General features: G+C 36.3%; 1 protein-coding gene across 11 annotated transcripts in view; it reads right to left on the bottom strand.

Annotated features, from left to right (window-relative positions):
- Nucleotides 1–25,223, bottom strand: part of EXOC6 (exocyst complex component 6) — a 228,911-nt gene that overhangs the window by 153,739 nt on the left and 49,949 nt on the right. For 9 of the 11 annotated variants that reach the window (XM_019813545.3, XM_045040414.1, XM_045040415.1 and 6 more), the window contains 4 exons: nt 24,164–24,211; nt 23,984–24,074; nt 20,806–20,851; nt 4,165–4,369 (listed from right to left, as the gene is read on the bottom strand). In XM_019813545.3, coding sequence (XP_019669104.2) covers nt 4,165–4,369; nt 20,806–20,851; nt 23,984–24,074; nt 24,164–24,211 — 390 coding nt within the window. Of the gene's footprint in view, nt 1–4,164; nt 4,370–4,970; nt 4,992–20,805; nt 20,852–23,983; nt 24,075–24,163; nt 24,215–25,223 lie in introns of those variants that run through there. The other 2 variants (XM_045040416.1, XM_045040418.1) reach the window with 2 other exon arrangements.

Below are 25,223 nucleotides of genomic sequence, written 5' to 3'. Positions count from 1 at the left end.
GATTTTTTTTTAATGTTTATTTATTTTTGAGACAGAGAGAGACAGAGCATGAACAGGGGAGGGTCAGAGAAAGAGGGAGACACAGAATCTGAAACAGGCTCCAGGCTCTGAGCTGTCAGCACAGAGCCTGACGCAGGGCTCGAACTCACAGACCGTGAGATCATGACCTGAGCCGAAGTCGGACGCTTAACCAACTGAGCCACCCAGGCGCCTCCCCCTGATTCTCATTTTATTATAGAATGCATCAGTCCTATCTCTTGAAGTGTCAACAGTGGAGGACAAAGATGATCACTTCAGAGAAAAGCTATGACATCTCATACTTTATTCCACCTGAATAGTGAGGTAATATCCAATCTTTTTGGTTCCACTTTCCTGGGGCTTTCTTTTATTATTTTTTTTTAATGCTTATTTTATTTTTGAGAGAGAGAGACAGAGAGAGAAGGGGACAGAGGACCTGAAGCGGGCTCTGTGCGGACAGCAGAGAGCCCGATGCAGAGTTCACTCTTAGGAACCGTAAGATCATGACCTAAGCTGAAGTCGGATGCTTAACCGAGGAGCCACCCACTTGCCTTTCCTGGGGCTTTCTTAACGGATGTAGTTCTCTGGGATAATGACAGGCTCTAGATTCAGCATCTCTGGATTCTTCTGAACTCTAGCTTCAAACCTTATTCTCTCATACTTACTTAGTCTTTATCTTTTCCAGGCTATTAATCTAAGGTTCCAACTCTAGCCTGCTGGCCAACACTTCTACCATTTCTTTTCCTATGCTACTGCCCACAATGAATCATATTTCTATCATTCCAATGGTAAGGAAAATGGCCTCAGATGTAGCTTCCAAAGGAAAGACAGGAAATCAACTTTGTCTTAAATTATCTTTTATAGCTTTTGTTTATTCACAGAAAACAAATATATATTTTTATCAACCAAGTATTTATCTGAACAAAAGATGCTATCGAAAATAATTTGAGGGGTGCCTGGGTGGCTCAGTCGGTTGGGCGTCTGACTTCGGCTCAGGTCATGATTTCACTGCTTGTGAGTTCGAGCCCCACGTCGGGCTCTGTGCTGATAGCTCAGAGCCTGGAGCCTGCTTTGGATTCTGTGTCTCCCTCTCTCTCTGTCCCTCCCTCGTTCATGCTCTGTGTCTCTCTCTCTCAAGAATAAATAAAACATTTAAAAAAATGTTAAAAATAATAATAATTTGAAAATCAAATCTGCTATAGCCCACCTATGGATAAGCTATAGATAAGCAACAGTTAACAGGAAATTCTTTAAAAAGAAACAACTTTAAAAAACATTATTGCACAAATCTTACATTATTATATATGGTTTTCATTTATTTATTAAAGTATATTGATCCTGATAAAGAATTTTCAAAATCTATACATCCCCAAAGTAAACAATTTACTAAACAAATTTATTAAATCTGTTAAACAAATTAACATAGAATACTGTGCAAAGCTGAAACGATTAATAGGAATATAATGGAGATTATCTGATTTGAAGATAATTCTGGAAAAAGTTAAAGTAGAGGGGCACCTGGGTGACTCAGTCAGTTAACCATCTGACTTTGGCTAAGGTCATGATCTTGTGGTTCATGAATTTGAGCCCCACACTGGGTTCTGCACTGGTGGTGTTGAGCCTGCTTGGGATTCTCTCTCTTTCCCTCTTTCTCTCTTTCTCTCTCTCTTTCAAAATAAATAAATAAACAAACAAAAATAACTAATTAAAAAATAAGTAGGGAAAAAGTTCATATACTGAATTTTAATTTCCTCTGTTGTGACAGTCTGATACAGATACATTTCTTTAATTAAAAACTAAAATAGGGGCACCTGGGTGGCTCAGTCAGTAAAGCAGCCAACTTCAGCTCAGGTCATGATCTCGCAGTCTGTGAGTTTGAGCCCCGCGTTGGGCTCTGGGCTGACAGCTCAGAGCCTGGAGCCTGTTTCAGATTCTGTGTCTCCCTCTCTCTCTGACCCTCCCCTGTTCATGCTTTGTCTCTCTCTGTCTCAAAAATAAATAAATGTTTTCAAAAAATTTAAAAAATAAAAATAAAAAAATAAAATAAAATAAAATAGAGGCACTGGGTGACTCAGCTGGTTAAGCATCTGCCTTCGGCTCAGGTCATGATCTCACAGTTCGTGAGTTCGAGCCTCACATTGGGCTCTCTGCTGTCAGCCCAGAGCCCACTTCGGATCCTCTGTCCCTCTCTCTCTCTCTCTCTCTTTCTGCCCCTCCACTGCTCCTGCAGGCACATGCATGCACTCTCTTTCTCTCTCCCTTTCAAAAATAAATAAATAAACTTTTAAAAAATAATAAAATAAAGTAAAAAGCTTCTCTGGAAGCCCTGGCAGGAGAAGGAAGCAAAGGTCGCACCTGCAGGGCACTCTCTGGCTCTCAGCTCAGGTGCTACCCAGTCGGCATCCCACTGCCCCACCCTGCCCCACCTCAAGCTTCTCTAAAGTAGTTTCTAATACTTGAGAAAAAAAAATTAGGAGGACTGTTTTATTTTTATGACACTATGATTATTAGAAGTTTTAGTTAAGAAATTTTAAAGTATAATCACTTTAAAACTTTTTACTAAAAATTTCAAATATAAACAAAGTGAACAGATTAATATAATTAACTCCCAAGTACTCATCACCTACCTTCAACAATTAATATTTATACATTCTTGTGTCATCTATGTATCTTTACCCACTCAGTGCACAAACACACACACACACACACACACCAATTATTTTTTACAAATTTCTTTGAGGTCAGATTTATATATGCTGAGATGTATAGACCTTAACTGTACAATTTTGACAAGTGGATGCACTTTTAGCATAAGACAAAACATTTCCATCTCCCCAGAAAGTCCCTTCATGTCCCTTTCCAGGCAATCTCCCCAACCAGAGGCAACCACTGCTCTAATTTTTTTTTAAGTTTTATTTTAGTTTTGAGAGATAGAGAGCATGTGTAAGCAAGCAGGGAAGGGGCAAAGAGGTGGGGGGGGAGGTGGGGGGACATAGAGATCAGAAGCAGGCTCCATGCTGACAGCAGAGAGCCCGATGTGGGGTTCAAACTCCTGAACCCTGAGATCATGACCTGAGCTTAAGTCAGACACTTAACGCACTGAGCCACCCAGGCACCCCATGACTTTTTCTCTTTGGTTTCTCCTGCTTTACAACTGCAATATAAATGGAATCCCACAACCTGTGCTTTTTTGTGTGTCCAGCTTCTGTAGTTTAGCATAATGCCCAGGAGATTAATATTTGTTTTTGTACATATCAGTAATTTCATTCCTTTTTATTGCTAAGTAATACTCCATTATATTTTTATACAGCACAATTTGTTTATCCACTCCCCTGTGGATGCCCCTTTGGGTTGTTTCCAGTTTGGGGCTAATCGTGAACAGAGTTGCTGTGAACATCACAAGGACATGTTTTCATTTCTCACTGGAATTATCTGGAAGAATGCTGATTCAAAAGGTAGGTACATTAACTTTATAACTGCCAAATCTTGTCTACTATTTTTTCTTCTTATTATTGACCTGTAGGAGTTGTCAACTCAAAGATAATTCTTTTAAGGAGACAGTAATTTAAAATCTTATGATAAAAGGAATCCCATTTGCCTCTGTTTGTGGTTCGGCTAATTTTACAGCAAATCTGTCTGCTGGCACAAGTTAATATTATACCTGACTTACCAGGAGAAAGGCTGGTGAGTCAAGTTAGATTGACTTTAGTTAAATACAGAATAACTGTAAACCAAAAGAAAATGCTGATTAAATCCATTCCAAGCAAGATTCAGGAAAAATAAGAAAAGGGTTAAGCTAAACAAAAATAAGCATTTTAGGTAACTAAAAAAAAAAAAGGTAAACTTTGGATATATTCTATAACTTACACCACCGAATAACATTAAATTAGGGGCTCCTGGGCAGCTCAGTCGGTTGAGTGTCCGACTTTGGCTCAGGTCATGATCTCGCGGTCTGTGAGTTCGAGCCCTGCATCGGGCTCTGTGCTGAGAGCTCAGAGCCTGGAGCCTGTGTCAGATTGTCTCCCTCTCACTATGCCCCTCCCCCGCTCATGCTCTGCCTCTCTCTCTCTCTCTCTCTGTCAAAAATAGACATTTAAAAAAAATTTTTTTTAAACATTAAGTTAAGAATTTTCTTTTTATTCTCACCTGTTTCATTGCTGTTTCACCTATTTTGTCAGAATGTTTTCGAATGCTTTCCAAAAAGTCTTTGAGATCAGACATGGAAATTTCTTTAATATCCTCACGGAGTTTAGGAAGATTTTCTATCATTAGCTGACAAAACCGGTATTGACTAACCCGGGGAAAATACACATTTTCTAATTGTTCCATAGTTTTTAGAGCAGAATAATACCTGTGAAAAGTTAAAAATAAAACTCTATAAAAAGTTATTACATTAATTTTACAAAGTAATCTGTCCACACACTCCAATCAAAAAGGACACAGTTATAGTTAAAATAGGAAAAATTAATATTTATTTCTATTTACACAAACTATAAACCATATGAACAAGTTTGCAGGCTGAAAATTCATGACTTATACTACCATACAGCTTCCTTATTTCACTTCATCTAAATCTATAACACCATAAGCAGTATCATAGTCATCATAGTACCTTAAATGTATACCTTTAAAAAGTTCCAAAATTTTTAATGAGAGTATTTAGTTATTTGACATGTGCTTTCATAATATCTCTCCCATCCATGTACTGTAACATAAATAATGTATGGATTTAATTCAAATGAAAGTAAAATGTATACTAAGGAGATTTTTTTTAATTTTACACTATTTAAAGCACTTAGTAATAATAATAGGCATCATAAAAAACAAGTAAACCACAGACTGATTTATTTTCAACCCAACAAATATATACTGAATGACACAGTGAGTATGCAGTAATTAGTAAAATACAGCCTATGCTCCAGAGAAACTGCTGTGTATTTTCATATACATACTTTGATTTTCTCTAGTCTTCTATGAGGTAGATGTCTATGGCAGACATTACTATTTACACTCTATAGATGAGAAACTGAAACACAAAGAGTATATAATTCGGCGAAGATATTATAATTAATTGGTAGAGAAAACAAAACTCTCAATTTCCTACAATAATATTCACCACCAAAATCCACTGAAAGTAGGTAGAGGGATTTTTTTTAATATGAAATTTATTGTCAAATTGGTTTTCATACAACACCCAGTGCTCATCCCAACAGGTGCCCTCCTCAGTGCCCATCGCCCACCCTCCCCTCTCTCCCACCCCACATCAACCCTCAGTTTGTTCTCAGTTTTTAAGAGTCTCTTATGTTTTGGCTAGAGGGATTTTTTTTTTAATTAATCAAATAATATTTGACACTTTCCCATTGATTTGGATATTAAAAATGAGGAAAGGCACTATCTAGAGAACAAAAATTACAGGTGCCTGGGTGGCTCAGTCAGTTGAGCATCCTGACTTTGGCTCAGGTCATGATCTCATGAGTTCAAGCCCTGTGCCAGGCTCTGTACTGACATCTTGGGGCCTGGAGCCTCCTTCAGATTCTGTGTCTCTGTTCTCTCTGCCCCACCTATGCTCGTGCTGTTTTTTTCTCTCTCTCTCAAAAATAAACAGTAAAAAAATTTTTTTTAATTCAGTTTAAAGATATTTGTTGATTCTCCAGCCTATATTCCCAAAGATAGAGTATATTTTGCAAACTGTCACAAAATCTACCACTAATTTAAAAATTAGATGACTAGGGGTGCCTGGGTGGCTCAGTTGGCTAAGCATCCAACTTAGGCTCAGGTCACGATCTCAGCACCACCTGATGCTACCATGTACTAATTACCTCAATTTGGCCACGATTACATCTAGTCAATATCTACAACAATTCCAGATCTATATGCTTACATCCTATTTTAAAACATATCATGGAAATTATCTTTAAAATTATTCTAGAACAGATTAATACCTATTTGTAAGTCAATTGCAATAATCTAGTGATGTCCACATTATTGGCATTTTTTATTTTTTATAAATACTAAAATAAATTTCTCCCTATATTAAACCTCTACTAAGATGTGTGCTTTTATAAGTATGAGACATTTCAAAAAAATTATGTGTCATTCTTAAAGGGAAAACATGTGAATACTCTAATGGTTCTCCAGCCCATAGGGTACAAATTATGTCACTGTTCTTACTTTATTTGCCTTCCCCTGAGCATTTCCAATTCACCAGATTTTTAACTATCATAGAAGTTGTTACTTCAGTCTCTACTATCCTAAATACAATATCCTACATATAAGAAAAAATTACAAGATACATAAATAAGTAGAAAACTGTGACCCAAAAGTAAAAGAAAAAAGTCAATGGAAGTATACATACAGGTGGCCTAGAGCTTGTAATTGACAGATGAAACTTTAACAACAATATGTATTATAGAATCTAATAAAAAAAGAGTAGTTAAGAATCATGAAGAGATGGGGAACTGTAGTGGAGAAACAGATATTATAACAAAGAATCAAAAAAAAAGCTGAAAATAAAATATCATAATGAAGAATTCATTCACTCAATGGGCTATTTAATAGCAGACTAGATACGGAAGAAAAAACTATTCATAAATGTGAAGACAACTAAACAGACATTATGCAAAATGCACAAATACATACACACAAAGAAAAAAACAGGATCTCAGAATACTGTGAGATCAATAAAAATAGGCTCAGTAAAGTTTAAGATAGGTCCAAAAATCCAGTATGAAACAGAAAAGAGAAAAGGAGAGTTCCTAGAAATTACGGACATTAAATGATCAAACATACATATAACTGGAGTTCCCAAAAGAGAGAGAGAAAATAATGGTGAAGAAATATTTGAAGAAATAAGAGTCCCCAAATTTTCTAAATTGATGAAAAGTATCAACTCACAGATTCAAAATAAGCTAAATAACCTCCAAGTAATATAACTGCAAAGAAAATCACACCTAAGCACATCACAGTCAAACTTATAAAAACAAAACATATGGAGTAAAATCGTAAAAGTAGCCAGAGGAAAAAAAACCTAATTACAAATCTAATATACAAATCTAATTACATTTGTAATGTGTGAAATAAACACATTTCCAGATACACAAAGCAAGAAACTTTTCTTCAGAAGACAGATGTGTACTACAATAAATACTAAACAAAATTTATCATGCTAAAGGCAATTATACCAGTTAGAAGTCTGTATCTGCAAAAAGGGAAAAAGAGCAACAGAAAGGTTAAGTGGGTAAGTTTTATTAAAAACTCTCTTTTAGGGGCGCCTGGGTGGCTCAGTCGGTTAAGCGGCCAACTTCGGCTCAGGTCATGATCTCGCGGTCCGTGAGTTTGAGCCCCGCGTTGGGCTCTGTGCTGACAGCTCAGAGCCTGGAGCCTGTTTCGGATTCTTTGTCTCCCTCTCTCTGACCCTCCCCTGTTCATGCTTTGTCTCTCTCTGTCTCAAAAATAAATAAAACGTTAAAAAAAAATTAAAAAAAATAAAAACTCTCTTTTAATTATGGTTAATAGGTGTATGATATATATATAACATATATGTATATCATAAGTAAATTATGTTAAAACAAAAACACAACAAACAGAGGGTGGGAATAAATACAATTGTACTGTTATAAGTTTTATATTTTGATGAAGTCTAACAACATTATTTGAAAGTGAACTGTGGTGAGTTAAACATGCATATTGTGCTCTCTAGAGTAGCTGCTAAAATGTTTAACAAAGATATATACTAGTAAGTGAACAGAGTTAAAGATAAATATATATACTAAAAAAACTTAGTCATAAAAAGGAAGGAAGGAAGGAAGGAAGGAGGGAAGGAAGGAAGGAAGGAAGGAAGGAAGGAAGGAAGGAAGGAAGGAAGGAAAGAATCAGACAAACAGAAAACAGCCAAGATTAAAAAGTCAACCATAATAATAATTAAATAATTGTAAATGGTCTAGAACAAAGTAGAGATTGCCTACTGGATGAAAAAAAGTAATACCCAGCTATATGCTATTGGTAAGAAACACATTTTAAATATAAAGACTGAGGTTAAAAGTAAAAAAAAAAAATCAAAGATACATCATGAAACATCTAGTATAAGCATGCTGGAATAACTAAAATGACCACATCAACACCAGGCAAAGTTGAATTCAAGACACAGAATATCACCAAAGATAAAGAAGGACATTTCATATGATACAGAGTCAAACAGTAAGAATATAAAACAATCATAAATGTGAATGCATTTAATAACAGAGCTTTGAAATACATAAAAGGACATTTAAAGAACTAAAGGGAAAATAGACATACCACAATAGTTGAAAACTTAACACCCTTTTCTTAGCCCTGATAGAACTGGCCAACAAAACAAAACACTAAAGGAAAAGAAAATTTGAACTGTTTTAACACTAACACAACCTAACTGGTATTTCTAGAACATTAAAGCCACAACTGCAAAATACACAGTCTCTTTAAGCACACGTGAAATATTCATCAAGACAGGTGATACGCTGGGTCACTAAACAAGTCTCAATAAATGTCAAAGGTCTGAAATCATACAGAGTATGTTCACTCACCCAATAGTATTAAACTAGAAATTAATAATAAAGATCATAATATATCCCAAAAATCTTCCAAGTACTTGAAAAGTAAACAATACACTTGTAAATAACCCAAAAGTACAAAAAAAAAGAAAAAAAAAGGAAAATAAAATATTTTAAACTAAAAGATAGTAAAAACAACATTTCAAAAGTTGTGGGGTGCAAATAAAGCAGTTCTCAGAGGAAAATGTATAACTTTAAATGTGTGTAAGAAAACAGAAAGGCATAAAATCACTGTTCTAAATTTCCACTGTCTGAAGAAAGAAAAAGAACAAATTAAACCCCAAGTATAACAATGGAAATATTAAAAACAAAAACAGAAATCAAAGAGTAAATAAACTCAAATGTTAGGTTTGAAAATATCCATAAAATAGGTGCCTGGATGGCTCAGTCAGCTGAGCGTCCAACTCTTGATTTTGACTAGGGCATGATCCCAGAGCCATGAGATCAAGGCCTGCATGGTTTCTGGCTCCACGCCCAAGTTGGGCTCCAAGCTGGGTGTGGAGCCTGAGGATTCTCTCTCCCTCATCTTCTGCCCTTCCCCAACTCGAGCATGTGTGAGAGCTCTTTCTCTCTCTCAAAAAAAAAAAAAAAGAAAAGAAAACATCCATAAAATTGATAAGCCTTGTTTCATACAAATCAAGGCAAATTAATACAAATTGCTAACACTGAAAATGACAAAGATGAACATTTCTACAGATCCTGCAGACATTAAAAGGATAAAAGTTTATGCCAATAAATTAAACAACTCAGATAAAGTGGTCAAAGTCCTTCATAAAACATAAGATATGAAAAATGTCTCAAGAAGAAATACCAGACTTCAAGCTGCATTACAAAGCTGTAATCATCAAGACAGTATGGTACTGGCACAAAAACAGACACTCAGATCAATGGAACAGAATAGAGAACCCAGAAATGGACCCACAAACATATCATCAACTAATCTTTGACAAAGCAGGAAAGAATAGCCAATGGAATAAAGATAGTCTCTTCAGCAAGTGGTGCTGGGAACACTGGACTGCGACATGCAGAAGAATGAACCTGGACCACTTTCTTACACCATACACAAAAATAAATTCAAAATGGATGAAAGACCTAAATGTAAGACCCGAAGCCCTCAAAATCCTTGAGGAGAAAGCAGGCAAAAACCTCTTCAAACTTGGCCGCAGCAACTTCTTACTCAACATGTCTCTGGAGGCAAGAGAAACAAAAGCAAAAATGGACTACTGGGACCTCATCAAAATAAAAAGCCTCTGCACAGCAAAGGAAACAATCAGCAAAACTAAAAGGCAACAGACAGAATGGGAGAAGATATTTGCAAACAACATATCAGACAAAGGGTTAGTATCCAAAATCTATAAAGAACTTATCAAACTCAACACCCAAAAATCAAATAATCCAGTGAAGAAATAGGCAAAAGACATGGATAGACACTTCTCCAAAGAAGACATCCAGATGGCCAACTGACACATGAAAAAATGCTCAACATCACTCATCATCAGGGAAATACAAATCAAAACCACAATGAGATACCACCTCACACCAGTCAGAATGGCTAACATTAACAACTCAGGCAACAACAGATGCTGGTGAGGATGTGGAGAAAGAGGATCTCTTTTGTACTGTTGGTGGGAGTGCAAACTGGTGCAGCCATTCTGGAAAACAGTATGGAGGTTCCTCAAAAAATTAAAAATAGAACTACCCTACAACCCAGAAATTGCACTACTAGGTATTTATCCAAGGGATACAGGTATGCTGTTTTGAAGGGGCACATGCACGCCAATGTTTAGAGCAGCACTACTGAAAAGAGCCAAAGTATGGAAAGAGCCCAAATGTCCATCAATGGATGAATGGATAAAGATGTGGTACATATATACAATGGAGTATTACTCGGCATCAAAAAGAATGCAATCTTGCCATTCACAACTACGTGGATGGAACTGGAGGGTATTATGCTAAGCGAAATGAGTCAGTCAGAGAAAGACAAATATCATATGACTTCACTCATATGAGGACTTTAAGATACAGAACAGATGAACATAAGGGAAGGGAAGCAAAAATCATATAAAAAAAGGGAGGGGGACAAAACAGAAGAGACTCTTAAATATGGAGAACAGAGGGTCACTGGAGGGGTGCTGGGAGGGGGGATGGGCTAAATGGGTAAAGGACACTAAGGAATCTACTCCTGAAATCATTGTTGCACTACAGGCTAACTAACTTGGATGCAAATTAAAAAAATAAATTAAATAATTTAGGGTAAAAAAAAAAAAGAAGAACAAACAAAAAACCTATTAAGCTTAACATCTATTGAAGTAATGGGATTCATATCAAAATTTTGCCAGCTGGCCTTTGCTAAGAATACACTTAGGGCTTATTTCAAACTGGTTACTTTTTTCTTTCTCGGTTGGTATTTTTCTGTGATCTTCACTGGTAGGGCTCCACCAGATCTAGACTCTGGTAGGGCTCCTGAAGCTAAAACTCATTAAAGAGTAGTGGACTTCCTGGGCCCCTCCAAATTTTTATCTCTGAAGCCAGAACATGCTCAATCACCTTTAATGTTCCTACCAAGCTCCAGCAGGGGCTTCTGCTCTCATTAAACTGTGATAGCCTCTACTGCCTGTCTCTCTAATTTGGGGTGTAGCAGATTGCCCTATGATTGCAGTTTTCCAATGGATCCAAAAAAGGTTTTTTATTTTCAGTTTAACTTCTTGTTGTAAAGACAGGAATGATTACTACAAGGCTCTTTTACATGTCAGAACAGAAACTAGAAGTTCCTATTTTCATTCTTTTTTTTTTTCCTTTTTCTTATTAATTTGTAAAAGCTCTTTACATATTATGGTTATGAGTCCTGTCACAAAAAATAATCTTTCAAATGTTTTCTCCTAGCCTTGCCTACCAATTTTCTTACAAGAGTCTTTTGATAAATAAGTTTTTATTTGAAGTCCAATTTTCAATTTTGTATAGCTTTTTGTGATCCTTCTAAAAAATATCTTTGCTTACCCCAGTATTACGAAGAGAAACTCCTATATTTTCTTATAGAAGTTCTACAATTCTAGGCAGAGAACAAACACAAGACGCAACCATATGTTGCACCAAAGGAATACTTTAAATATAAAAATACAAGAGAGATTAAAAGTAAAGGGATGGAAAAAGATATACTATGGTAACACTAATCAAAAGAACACTGGAGAAGCTATATTAATTTCAGATAAAGCAGACTTCAGAGCAAGGAAAATTATGAGATAGAAGCATTACATAATGATAAAATGATCAGTATCTAAAAAGACATAACAATCCTTAATGTGTATGTACCTAATAACAAAGTATCAAAACATGTGAGGCAAAAATTGATAGAACAGCAAGGAAAACAAATAAATCCACTAATATAGTTGAAGACCTCAAAACTCCTCTGGTAATCGACAGATCCAGCAGCCAGAAATTCAGTTAAGGATATGGTTGAACTGAAGAGCATTATTAGTCAACTGGGTTTCACGGACATTTACAGAATATACTTCATCCAACAACAGAATATATATTCTTCTCAAGCTCACATAGAACATTCGCCAATATAGGCCATATTCTGGGCTATAAAACACACCTTAAATTTAAAAGAATAAAAATCATACAAAACTAACATCATACTTAGTGGTGAGGAACGTAATGCTTCTCCCCATGAGATCAGAAACAGGCAAGGATGTTCCTCCTCACCACTCCTATTTAACCATCATACTGATATTCATTGCTAATTCAATAAGAGAAAAAGTAATAAAAGGTATTCATATTAGGAAGGAAGAAAGAAAAGCCTTGTCTGCAGATGACATGATTGTCCATGTACAAAATCCCAAACAATCAACAACAAAAAAATTCCCAGAACTAGTCAGTGATTATAGGAAGGTTGCAGGATACCAGGCTAACATACCAAAGTCAACTGCCTTTCTGTAAACCAGCAAGGAACAACTGGAATTTGAAATTAAAAACACAATATCATTTACTTTAGCACCAAAAAATGAATTATGTATAAATCTAACCAAATATATACAAGATCTATGTGAAGAAAACCACAAAACTCTGATGAAAGAAATCAAAGAAAATCTAAATAAATGGAGAGATATTCCATGTTCATGAATGGATTTCACAAAAATTAACTCATAATGGATCACAGACATAAATGTAAGACACAAAACTCTAGAAAATAACACAGAAGAAAATCTAAGTGACCTTGGATTTGGCAGTGAGTTAGTATCTTCTGTTCTAAAAAGACATTGTTAAGAGACTAAAAAGATAAGCTACAGAATGGGAGAGGATGTTTTCAAAACACATAGTACTATAAAATATATATTAAAAAAAAAACACTTAGAAGTCAACAATAAGAAAACCAACAACCATATTTAAAAGTGTAGGGGCGCCTGGGTGGCTGAGTCAGTTAAGTGTCCAACTCTTGATTTCAGCTCATGTCATGATCTCGTGGTTTGAGTTTGAGCCTGGCATCAGGCTCTGTGCTGTGTGGAGCCTGCTTGGGATTCTTTCTCTCCCTCTGCCCCCCTCTCTCTCAAAATAAATAAATAAACTTAGAAAAATTGAAAACAAATAAAAATAAAAGTGTACAAAAGATCTGAACAGATACCTCACCAAAGAATACATACACATAGCAAAGAAGCATGTGAACAAAATGCTATCACATGCCAATACAGAATTGCAAGTTAAAACAAGATACTACCATGCATCTATTAGAATGGCTAAAATCCAAAACACTGACAACACCAAATCCTGGTAAGGGTGTGGAGCAACAGAACTCCCACTCATTAGTGCTGAGAATGTAAAATAGTAAAGCCACTCTGGAAGACAGTTTGGCTGTTTCTTACAAAGCTAAATACAGCCTCTCTCTATGATCTAGCAACTGTACCCCCAGGTATTTACCTAAATGAACTGAAAAGTTATGTCCACACAAACCTGCACACAAACGTTTACAGCAGCTTTATTTTTAACTGCCAGAAATTAGAAGCAACCAAGATGTCCTTCAATAGGTGAATGGTGCATCCATACAATGCAATATTTTTCATCAATAAAAACAAATAAGCTATCAAGCCATAAAAAGACATGGAGGAATCTTAAATGCATATTGTTAAGTGAACAAAGCCAGCCTGAACATAACACATATTGTATGATCCCAACTACAGGACATTATGAAAAAGACAAAACTATAGATAGGTCAGTGATTGGCAGGGGTTTGATAAGGGAGGGATGGGGAAAGAGATGAAGCACAAGGGATTTTTCAGGCAATAAAGCTATTCTGTATAATGTTGTCATGGTAGATGTGACACTATGCATTTGTCAAAATCAACAAAACTGTACGATATAAGAGTGAACCCTAAACCCTATTACAAACTGTAGACTTAAAAATGTGTCAATATTGGTTCTTGAATTGTAGGAAATGTACTATACTCATACAAGAAACTGTGAGGGAGAGGAAGGTATATGGGAATTCTGTACTTTCTGCTCAATACGTCTCTAAACCTGGGGCGCCTGGGTGGCTCAGTCGGTTAAGCATCCGACTTCAGCTCACGTCATCATCTCACGGTTCATGGGTTCAAGCCCTGTGTCAGGCTCTGTGCTGACAGCTCAGAGCCTGGAGCCCGCTTCAGATTCTGTGTCTCCCTCTCTTTCTCTGCCCCTCCCCTGCTCACATTTTGTCTGTTTCTCTCTCTCTCTCTCTCTCTCTCTCTCTCTCTCTCTCTCTCTCTCTCTCTCCCTGAAATAAACATTAAAAAATATTTTTTAATGTGTCTCTAAACCTAAAATTATAAGCAAAGGACTTGAACTGACATTTTACAAAAGAAAATACACAAATGAATAGCAAATGAAAAGGCACTCAACATCAGTCATCAGAGAAATGTAAATTGAAACCACACTGAGATATTTTATATGTACCAAAATGGCTCGTCTAGAACAGACTTACAGTATCGTATGTTGGCAAGGATGTGTAGTATCTAAAATTCTCATTGCTGACTGGAGTACAAAATGGTACAACCATTTGAAAAAATAAAAAGGTAGCCTATACCTACACTATAACCCAGCAATTCTACTCCTGTGCATATATTAAAGAGAAATATGAACATCTGCCTACAAAGACTTGTACACTAATTTTATAATAGTCTTATTCATAACACCTCCGAACTAAAAACAACCCAAATACCCACCAACCAGTAAATGGGTAAACAAATTCTTAGAACTGAATACTACTCAGCAATGAAAAGAAACAAACAATTGGTATATGCAATAATACGGATGAATCTCAAAACATTTGGAGTGAAAAGTACTAGACAAGAAAAAATATATATTCTATGATTCCATTTATATCACTTCTGAGAAAATGTTAAACTAACCATTGGTGACAGAAATCAGAAAGAAGTTACCTCTGGAGGAGGGAGGAAGAACCGATTGGAAAGGGGCACAGGGGGGCCTGGGTGGCGCAGTCGGTTGAGCGTCCGACGTCAGCCAGGTCACGATCTCGCGGTCCGCGAGTTCGAGCCCCGCGTCGGGCTCTGGGCTGATGGCTCAGAGCCTGGAGCCTGTTTCCGATTCTGTGTCTCCCTCTCTCTCTGCCCCTCCCCCGTTATGCTCTGTCTCTCTCTGTCCCAAAAATAAATAAACGTTGGAAAAAAAAAAAAAGAAAGGGGCATAAAAGGGTGATGGAAGTGTTCTAAATCTTGTTCGGGGTAATGACTGGAATAGAGTATGAGAAAAGCTTTTGGGGTAGAAATAATGTTCAAATCTTGATCTTGGTGGTTATAAATAAAGGTGTATTTGCTTTTTAAAAATTCATGGGGCTACAGGGGCACCTGTGTGGCTCAGTCAGTTAAACATCAGCCTTCAGCTCAGGTCATGATCTCGCAGTTCGTGAGTTTGATACCCACGTTGGGCTCTCTGCTGTCAGCGCAGAGCCTGCTTTGGATCCTCTGTCCCCCCCCCTCTCTGCCCCTGCCCCATTCACACTCTCTCTCTCTCTTAAAAACAAACAAATAAACTTAAAAAAATGTATATAAAAAAAATTAATGGAGCTACAGACTTATGATTTGTGTATCTGGGTCTAAAAAAACCACTAAACAAAAAACTTAAAAAAATAAAAAACTGCACCACAGAGTAAATATATTACAACACATGTGACAGAAAAGGGACCAACCCTCAAAATATGCAAAGATTTTAAACCTGCTGCAGACATGTTGAACTTGAGATAGTGGAATATCCATGTGAAAAGACTCAACAAGAATCAGAGACGTCAAAACCAAGCTCAAGATACAAGCTTTGGGAGTCATCAGAACACAAATCCAGATATCTCTTAAAGAATGTGAAGTGATAGTAACTAACAAAAAACATTTTTTTTTACATTTTGCAAATCAAATCAAATATATCTGTGGGCCAGTTTGATTCTGCAGGTCACTAATTTGCAACCTCTAATGATCACCAGGAATAACATCTGCTCACGCCCTTTATTACTCCATATGGATATTTATCTTGACAAAAATATGGCAAGGCACCAGAAGTGGGGTCCTGGGTATCTAGTGCAATGGCAGCCTGAACACATGCTTTTTACCTTGACTCCTTCTTGAAATTCCAATAAACTAACATGAAGAGATTTTTTTAAAAAGCATAAGCCCACACAGATAAAAAGAAAAGGAGAAGAGAGAACAAAATTTTAGAATGTTGAAAGCTGATGGACATGTGGTAAAAAAAAAAAAAAAAAACTCAGCATATCTTAGAAAACTAAATTCTAAGTCAATAGTTGAGAAGCCAAGAATATTCTCTAGAATCTCCAAAAATGTCAATAATTTATAGGAATTCCACTACTTATGGAAGAGGGAGTGAAAGGAGAGCTGAAGTAAGGAATATTGGTTGAAAACGTGTTTAAGAAGCAAACCCCACTTAGTCATCTGAGTCACCTTTCTGCATTTTGGCAAAATACTAAAGAGACTAAAATAGATAATCTCTGAACAGGGGAAGACCACCCAAGGCTGAGGGCAATAGTACTGATATGAAAACAAGAGGATTAACAGAGTTTATATATACCAAATGCCCTCTTCACCACCTCAGATCCCAGAATGCTGGCAGTCAGATCTTTACCCTCCAGACAAGAGACAGGAAAAGTCTCCTCTAGGGAATCTGAGGGGCCCCAGAAGAAATAACTCCAGATATTAACATCAAAGGCTCACCAACTAAACAGCCCAGCTAGGTAATCTCACAGTGAAATTCACAATCAACAAGTCCCACCCACATACCCAAAGCTTCCAATCAGCTATGACCACTGTATTTAAATATGAGCAGTCAACCAAGGAATTACCAGATCTGAGAAACACCTCTACCAACAAAGTCAGAGATTAAAGAAAAAAATAAACAAAACAAAAATGCGGGGGGGGAGGGGGGGCAGGGGGGTGGAGGTACTCTGTGGAAACAGACTATATGCAAGGAGAGATATAAACAATAGATCTAAAATCTCAGAGGTAAGACAAAATACTGTTAGCAATGAATCAATAACAGGTTATGAAAGAAAGAAAGAAAGAAAGAAAGAAAGAAAGAAAGAAAGAAAGAAAGAAAGAAAGAAAGAAAGAAAGAGTACAAAGAAATATTTGGAGATCAAAACACAGTTCTTAGAAATTAAAAATCAGAGAGCAGAAATGAAATAAAATCAGCATTATTTTTTAGGAGATAAAAATGAAAAAATATCCTAGAAACTGAGTAAAGAGTCAAAAAAAATTGTTAAAGAAGAGTAAAGAAACTAAGAGGGCCAATCTAGAAGACTAAACATCACTATCTGTCCTAGAATCAAGAAAACAGAAAGACAGGGGTGCCTGGGCGGCTCAGTGGGTTAATTGTCCAACTTCAGCTCGGGTCATGATGTCACGGTTTGTGGGTTCAAGCCCCACATCAGGTTTTGTGCTGACAGTCCAGAACCTGGAGCCTGCTTTGGATTCTGTGTCTCCCTCTCTCTCTGCCCCTCCCCCACTTGCACTGTATCTCTCTATCTCAAAAATGAATAAACATTCAAAAAAATTTAAAAAAAGAAAACAGGCAAAAATAATTCAAGAAAATGTCCTAGAACTTAAAGACATTACCAGATCAAAGAACAGTTTCCAGGTTAAATTCCAGACAGGTTCACCAAGTACCCAGCACAATGGAAGTAAACAGACCCACGTCAAAGCACATCATCAGGAAACTGCAGACCACAGAAGAGAAGATTATTCTATTTTTTTTAATGTTTATTACTTTTGAGAGAGAGACAGAGAGCAAGCAGAAAAGGGGCAGAGAGAGAGGGAGTCACAGAATCAGAAGCAGGCTCCAGGCTCTGAGCTGTCAGCACAGAGCCTGACGCGGGGCTTGAACTCACAGACCATGAGATCATGACCTGAGCTGTAGTTGGCTGCCCAACAGACCGAGCCACCCAGACACCCCGAGAAGATTATTCTAAAAGAGAAAAAAAATAGATCACAAACTACAGAAATCAGAATGGCTTCAAACTTTTCATCGGCAACCCTGGAAGCTAGAGGGCATGAGAGGTGTGTGTCTGGGGGAGGGGGGGTAATAAGCCCACCTAGCAAGCAGATCTGTTTCTAAATACCTTTCTTTACTAAAAGGAACTAGGGTACCTTAGGGGCACCTGGGTGGCTGAGTCGGTTAAGCATCCAACTTCGGCTCAGGTCATGATCTCACGGTTCGTGGGTTCAAGCCCCAAGTTGGGCTCTGTACTGACAGCTCAGCCTGCTTCAAATTCTGTGTCTCCCATCTCTCTCTGCCCCTCCCCCACTCATACTCTGTCTCTCTCTCAAAAATAAATAAACATTAGGAAAAAAACCAAGGAACTAGGGTATCTTGGAAAATGGCTATTCTAGGTCTAGGGCAAGAAAAGGAAAATGTGAGCTTGGAACATGTGTGATAAACAAGAAAGTATTCAAAGACAAATGAGGACACAGTAATTGGCTTGAGGGGTTCCCCTAGCCAAATATGGGACAAATTTGAACATAAAAAAAGATTATAACATATTTATTTTCTTTTTTAAGGTTTACTTATGTTTGAGAGACAGAGAGAGCAAGCGAACATGAGCAGGGGAGGGGCAGAGAGAGAGAGGGGGACAGAGGATCCAAAGTGGGCTGTGCACTGACAGCAGTGAGCCCGATACAGGACTCGAACTCCCAAACTCCGAGATTGTGACCTGAGCCGAAGTCAGACACTCAACCAACTGAACCACCCAGGTGTCTCAATACATTTATTTTTTAAAAAAAATCCATGAGTCCATAGTGATAATCAGAAAAAGAAAAAAAAAAGTAAAGGGAAATAAAAAGGAAGAGCTAAAAAAAAGAAAAGCTTCTTTATATTAAGAAAAATAGTTAATAAATGTCAAAAGAATGATAAAATTATTTTAAAAAATCACCATTTTGGAATGACAGAATTATAAAACATCACCATTTTGTAATCCCAATATAATAACTGATTAAGGCAAGAATCCTAAAACTAGTGGGTGAAAGGTTGTTAAGGAAATAGGACTCAAAATATCACCCCACAGATTACTTAGTAAATGCAAAGAGAAAAGATACCTTTCATGTGATCTGGTAGTCATCCTCTTAACCAAATGATCCAATTTAGCATAACCTAGAGACAATCTAACAGTATACGCCTTCTGATCTCATGGAGTAAGAGGTACACAATATCATTTATGTCATACTCATGCCAAAAATATTTCATCTGAATCTAATCATGAGAAAATAAACAAATCCAAAATGGCTTGGTCTACAAGACAACTAACCTGGACCCTTTCGGGAAAAACAAAGTAGGAAGACTGTTGCAGGTTAAAGGGACAAAAAAGTACATACCAACCAATGTTTCAGGAAAGGAAAGAAAATATAAGATATCTGGGGGGAGGGGGGGGAGTGGGGGAACTGAATATAAATATTAGATTATGGGGGTGCCTGGGTGGCTCAGTTGGTTAAGTGCCCTACTTTAGCTCAGGTCATGATCTCACAGTTCATGAGTTTGAGCCCCACATTAGGCCCTGCGCTGACAGCTCAGAGCCTGGAGCCTGCTTCAGATTCTGTGTCTCCCTCTCTCTCTGCCCCTCCCCTGCTCGTGCTCTGTCTCTAGCCCTCTCTCTCTCAAAAATAACTAAACATTAAAAAAATTTGTTTAATATTAGATTATGTTATTGAAAAAATATATAATGCCCTAAATTGGAAAACAGTGAAGAAACAATAGAAGTTAGTTATTTAAAGGCATAAATGTAAATATCAAAATAATCCCTTAAAAGAGGTCAAAGGTTTTGCCCCTAGCAAGGAGGAATGATGAATGGAAGTAGGGAAGATGATATCTGTTTTTCTGCAACAAACACATGGAACTATTACCTGGATCTTTAAAATGTGAAGACATACAACTCAGATAGAAAAAGAGAATATATTCATTATATATATAAAACAAAAGACTTTCAGGATAATTTACGGTTCACGTATTAAGAATGAAAAAAATAATTCTACTAATTAGTATCAATTGGTAAAGGCCAATAAAATTCAATGTTTAGTACTATAAAGCAGGATATACACAGATCTTTAAGTATAGATTTGTATATAATGTACTGTGATAATTAAGCAGTTATTAATAAACTAAGAGGAAATCACTACTTCCCTATTCTAAATGTGGAATATTCTCATTTATTCTGATTTTTCTGTTACTTTAAAATTGCTCATCTTTAAAACATTTTAAACATTATTACATCTAATGATTCTATGGTAATCAATAAAGTACTGCAAATTATTTTCATATGTCATGTATTCATTTTTTGTTATAATACAGAACATGACTAGCCTAGACTGTCAAAATATAACTACCCACACTGCTTCCATTGTGGTCCCACAACACACTTAGCTTTTGATTGTATGCAATGTTAACACAGAAGCTAATCAATATTTTTTCACTCCTGTTCAGTTGTCTATTTGTCCTTCATCAATATTATCAATCTTTGATTTCACTTATAAAGGACAAGGATCCACAAATCAATGGCTAAGAATTGTTTTATTAAATGATCCTGACGGGCAAATTGCATGAAAAGGAATAAAGGTAGAGAGCAAAACTTCACATGACTCACTATAATTTATACTAAGTTTATCCATGCTTTCTTTAATAGAAAAAGAAGATTCCTATGAAAAATAAGAAAGAAACAACTCACCGTTTTGCACTCATCTGTTCTTTTAGCTTACTGTACATTTCCAGCACTGCATTAAAAAATAACTTATTTTAGCTTTCAAAATAAAAAAAAGTTGAGATGAAAAAATTAAAGGGAAGAACCTATTATAAATTCATTACTTTTCTCTATACTTTAATTCAGGCTTATATTTTCAAATAAAATTTTATACTTCAAATAAATAAAAGACATTTTAATGTCTACGTATATTGAACATTACATTATTTATACACATTATCTGGAATTTGGAATACTTCCATATGCAGACACCTATAACTGAGGCTTTAACCAACTGATAATTATCATATTCAGAAACTTATATATCTTCTCTGCGGTGGAATTAGAAGTTTGGACTTTAGTTACTCAGGAAACAAAGCTGATTGAGATTAATTTTGATTCAATATCTCAAATAATATTCATATACCAAACACAAGTGTGTTATAGCTCACTAAGCAAAATTTTACACCAAATTGACATAGAAAAAAACCCTCAAAAGTGTACAGCAGAGAGTAAATTATAATAAAATCATAAATAAACATAACAAAGCAACTTTGTTATACCATTTCTATTATGGACTCAGAAATGCAATTAGTCAATAAAAGTTGTTATAAGCTTCAGCAAGAAGCATTCAGCTTTACCACCAAAAAGGTTTTAATGCAACTATGCAGATTGCCATTTATCCTTAGTAGAATTTCAAAGTATAGGGGCGCCTGGGTGGCGCAGTCGGTTAAGCGTCCCACTTCAGCCAGGTCACGATCTCGCGGTCCGTGAGTTCAAGCCCCGCGTCAGGCTCTGGGCTGATGGCTCAGAGCCTGGAACCTGTTTCCGATTCTGTGTCTCCCTCTCTCTCTGCCCCTCCCCCGTTCATGCTCTGTCTCTCTCTGTCTCAAAAATAAATAAAAACGTTGAAAAAAAAAAATTCAAAGTATAAAGTGAGTAAGTTATTATTGACTCCGATCAAGCCAGCTCACATTTTCACAGACCAGAAAGACAGAATACTTTTTTCCCAGATTTTCTATTTTGGCTACTTCCCAGGGGTCTTCAAGTTCATAGAAGACATTGTTCATTTATCTGAAATCCGTAATACTGGGATGGTGGCAACAGTGAAACCACCTCAGTCCTGTGGTCCCTATGGGTATCTCTATCACAGCCCCTATATTGCAACCAAGTATTTCTCATATTTTCCAACCAAAGCATTACAGTGAACACATAACCTGGGAAAAAGCCTAAAACTGCTGCTACAAGTATAAACTTTCTTTGAAGTCTCCTGTTTTACCTCAACAACTCCTGTAACTTTCTTATCTATCTTATATTATTTCCACATAAAAATAATACTCTCCTCAAAAATAATCAAGTAAAACTAATGTACCAGGAAAATGCACTGTTTACCCTATGACTTCTTATACCCTCTCATACGCCTAATCCAAGGAGGAGTTAAGCAATTGTACAATAATTAATAGCTTATTTGTCTTTATTCACATTAGACTGTAGGACTCTTCAGGGCTGGGAATGTCTCATTTTCAAATTTATACTTCCAATATCTACCATAATGGCTGACACAAAAAAGTATTTACGACTGGATAATTAGATAAAAGGCTAATAGAGGAAAGGAGGTAGTTCTCAATGTGGCTATTAGGAACACAATGTTTACATAAACTCAGATCACCTGCCCAGCCTTGAAAGCAAAAACAGTAGCAGTAACAAAAGTCTAATCTCTACTTCCCTTTATTTTTCTATTCCAAATAGCTGCATAGGGGAATAAGCCCAATTCAGCTTTCTCATTCTATCAGTACCCGAATTTTTAGGCTTATTACCATTTAGGGACAAAGCAATCAAACTTAGAGACTGTCTTCATGGCTACTTCACTGTATCTGATGGTGGCAAAGACATATTACTAAACATTACTAGAAGGAAGTACATTCTCAATCCTGAAACTGAACATAATAAGCAGACATTTTATTTACTCAAAGTTAGTGTGCAAGCATCCAAGATTAAACTGAGTAGAATTTCAGTGATTCTAAAAAAAAAAGAAAAGTTAATCTCACAAAGTCAGAAAACAATGTTTTTTAGCTAATAAGATCTGACAGTTTTTGGGTGCCTGTGTGGTTCAGTCGGTTAAGCATCCAACTTTGGCTCAGGTCATGATCTCACGGTTCTTGAGTTCAAGCCCCACATCGGGCTCTGTGCTGACAGCTCAGAGCCTGGAGCCTGTTTCAGATTCTGTGTCTCCCTCTCTCTCTGCCCCTCCCCCACTCACACTTTCTCTCTCTCTCTCAAAAATAAACATTAAAAAATTGTTTAATAAAATAAAATCTGACAGTTTTAACATATAATTTGTGTTCAAAGGTAATTTTATATTATATAAATATCATACAAAGCATCTCATTCTATTCTCCAGGATAAAGGTTCAGGTTCTTGCCTAAAAAAAAAATAAGTTTAGAAGATGGGACACTAAGATGGATTCAGTTTACTATATGAAGAAAAGAGGACATACACATGCTTGCTTTTGTCTGAACAGGATACATCAGGGAAAAGAAAATACTGGTTAGTTTCTTCAGAATTTATTTGATGTCCCAGTAATATCTGAGCTGTAACAGAGAGATCAAAAACTCAGAAACCTAAAAAGTCAGTCTTTCCAAAACATAGGAGTAAAGGCAAGACCAAAGAAGTGAGAAGACCTAGCACTTTTGGATGTTTGCTTATTTTATCAGCAAAATGAGACTGTGAGCAAAGCAACACCAACCTGCTTAAATGACAAAGAGAAAACAGTGGAAAACTAGTTATAAAAAATGAGGCAAATTAGGAAAAGGCAAGGAAATGTAATGAAAAGACACTCTCCTCCATGGGAAAGTATTCTGAGGAAAAACAAAAAAGCAGTGGGAGGGGGGTGAGGGACAAAGGACAAACTAGGCGGGAGGAAATGGGAGAGGGAGAGGTACAGGTTTTTCTAGGAACCTGATGTGACAGATCATCAAACAGGGACTTTATAAGATAAGAAGACCATGAAAATTCAAGGGCTAAAATGGGCAAGGAAGATAACCATGAGCTTTTGGGGGCAATCACCAAATAATCTGTAATTCCCATAATGAATAATGACCAAACACTATCATTAGATTATAATTTTACCAAGCCAAGCATTACACTGTAGACAAGTTTAACTCACCTGGAAGACATAACTGCAATTTTTCTACTACTGTTGTAATATTCCTCTGCTGAATTCTACATCGAATAATATCTTCAGTCTGGACTATCACCTTAGAAAAGAAGAAATGTTCATATTTTTAAGCAAACAGTTAAACTGCATCCACAAATTGAGCATACAAGAAATATATCATATTCTCACCTCCTTTCCAGCATCTTGAAATTTTCGGTTGGTATCAGTAACTTGTACCTTAAAAATAATTTCACCTTAGTTAGACAAATATGCATAAAACTGCCCTGATATAACTGCTCACCCTTGTAATCAGATCATGCTTCATGAGAAACTTAGAACAAAGAAATGCAAATTCAAATTAACTCTACAGCTTGAACTTGAACTTTTGATTGAAAAGGGCTTTTGTTAACTTCAATTACTTATGACAGTTCTTTTTAACAGATTCTGTGGCAAACTTCTCAAATTTAATCTAGATTTTTGAACTTTACTTGCTTCTCTAAGTCTGTCAAACAATTCAAATCACTGACCCAATTGACCACTGGTCCCTTTTTGATAACTTCAATGAGGTCTATGTGCCATTCATTGTCTGTAGGAAATGGTGATTGCATTTTATGGTAATTAAACATTCATACTTTGCTGAATGCAAACACTGGGTGGTTGATTAACATCAAACACGGAAATCTCAATCCACAGCAACATTTTAATGCTGCAGGTGCAGACAAAGCTCAACCTCAAATTTTCCCACATATTAAGTGACTCATTAGGTCATCATCGTAAGGAAGCACATTCTAGTTTATTAAAAATCTCATTAATTTCTGAACAAAGATGCTCAGTGACCTCATTGATGCTGTATTTGGTCTCTTGTTATCTGAATATCCTTTATATAATGGTTTTTTAATCATAACCTTTGGTGAACCAGGGTCATTTTATCTGCTAAATTCTCCAAATGTAAAGAAAGATAAATAGCACAATTCTTAGAACTAAATATTTTGAATTCTGGCTAAACAAATCCAGGTCTCATTTAATAAATAACGTTTTTGCTCTGTGGCAGAAAATGCACACCAACTTTCTTTAAGAAAATTATGCTTTGCTATTAAACTAAGTTTCAATATTATTAAATAATTTTGAGAACATAATCACTTATAGTAAGTTTTTAAAGGTTTTTAGAGGATAGTTTTTATCATTATTGTACTAATTGTCTTTTTTAAAATTCTAAAACTGCAAATGAGGCCTTTCATTGTATGAATTC

The sequence above is a fragment of the Felis catus genome, chromosome D2 (genome assembly GCF_018350175.1).
Source record: "Felis catus isolate Fca126 chromosome D2, F.catus_Fca126_mat1.0, whole genome shotgun sequence".
In the NCBI taxonomy this organism is placed as follows: Eukaryota; Metazoa; Chordata; class Mammalia; order Carnivora; family Felidae; genus Felis; species Felis catus.
Note: the sequence above shows the minus strand (reverse complement) of the source record. Positions and strands in the feature narration are given on the sequence as shown.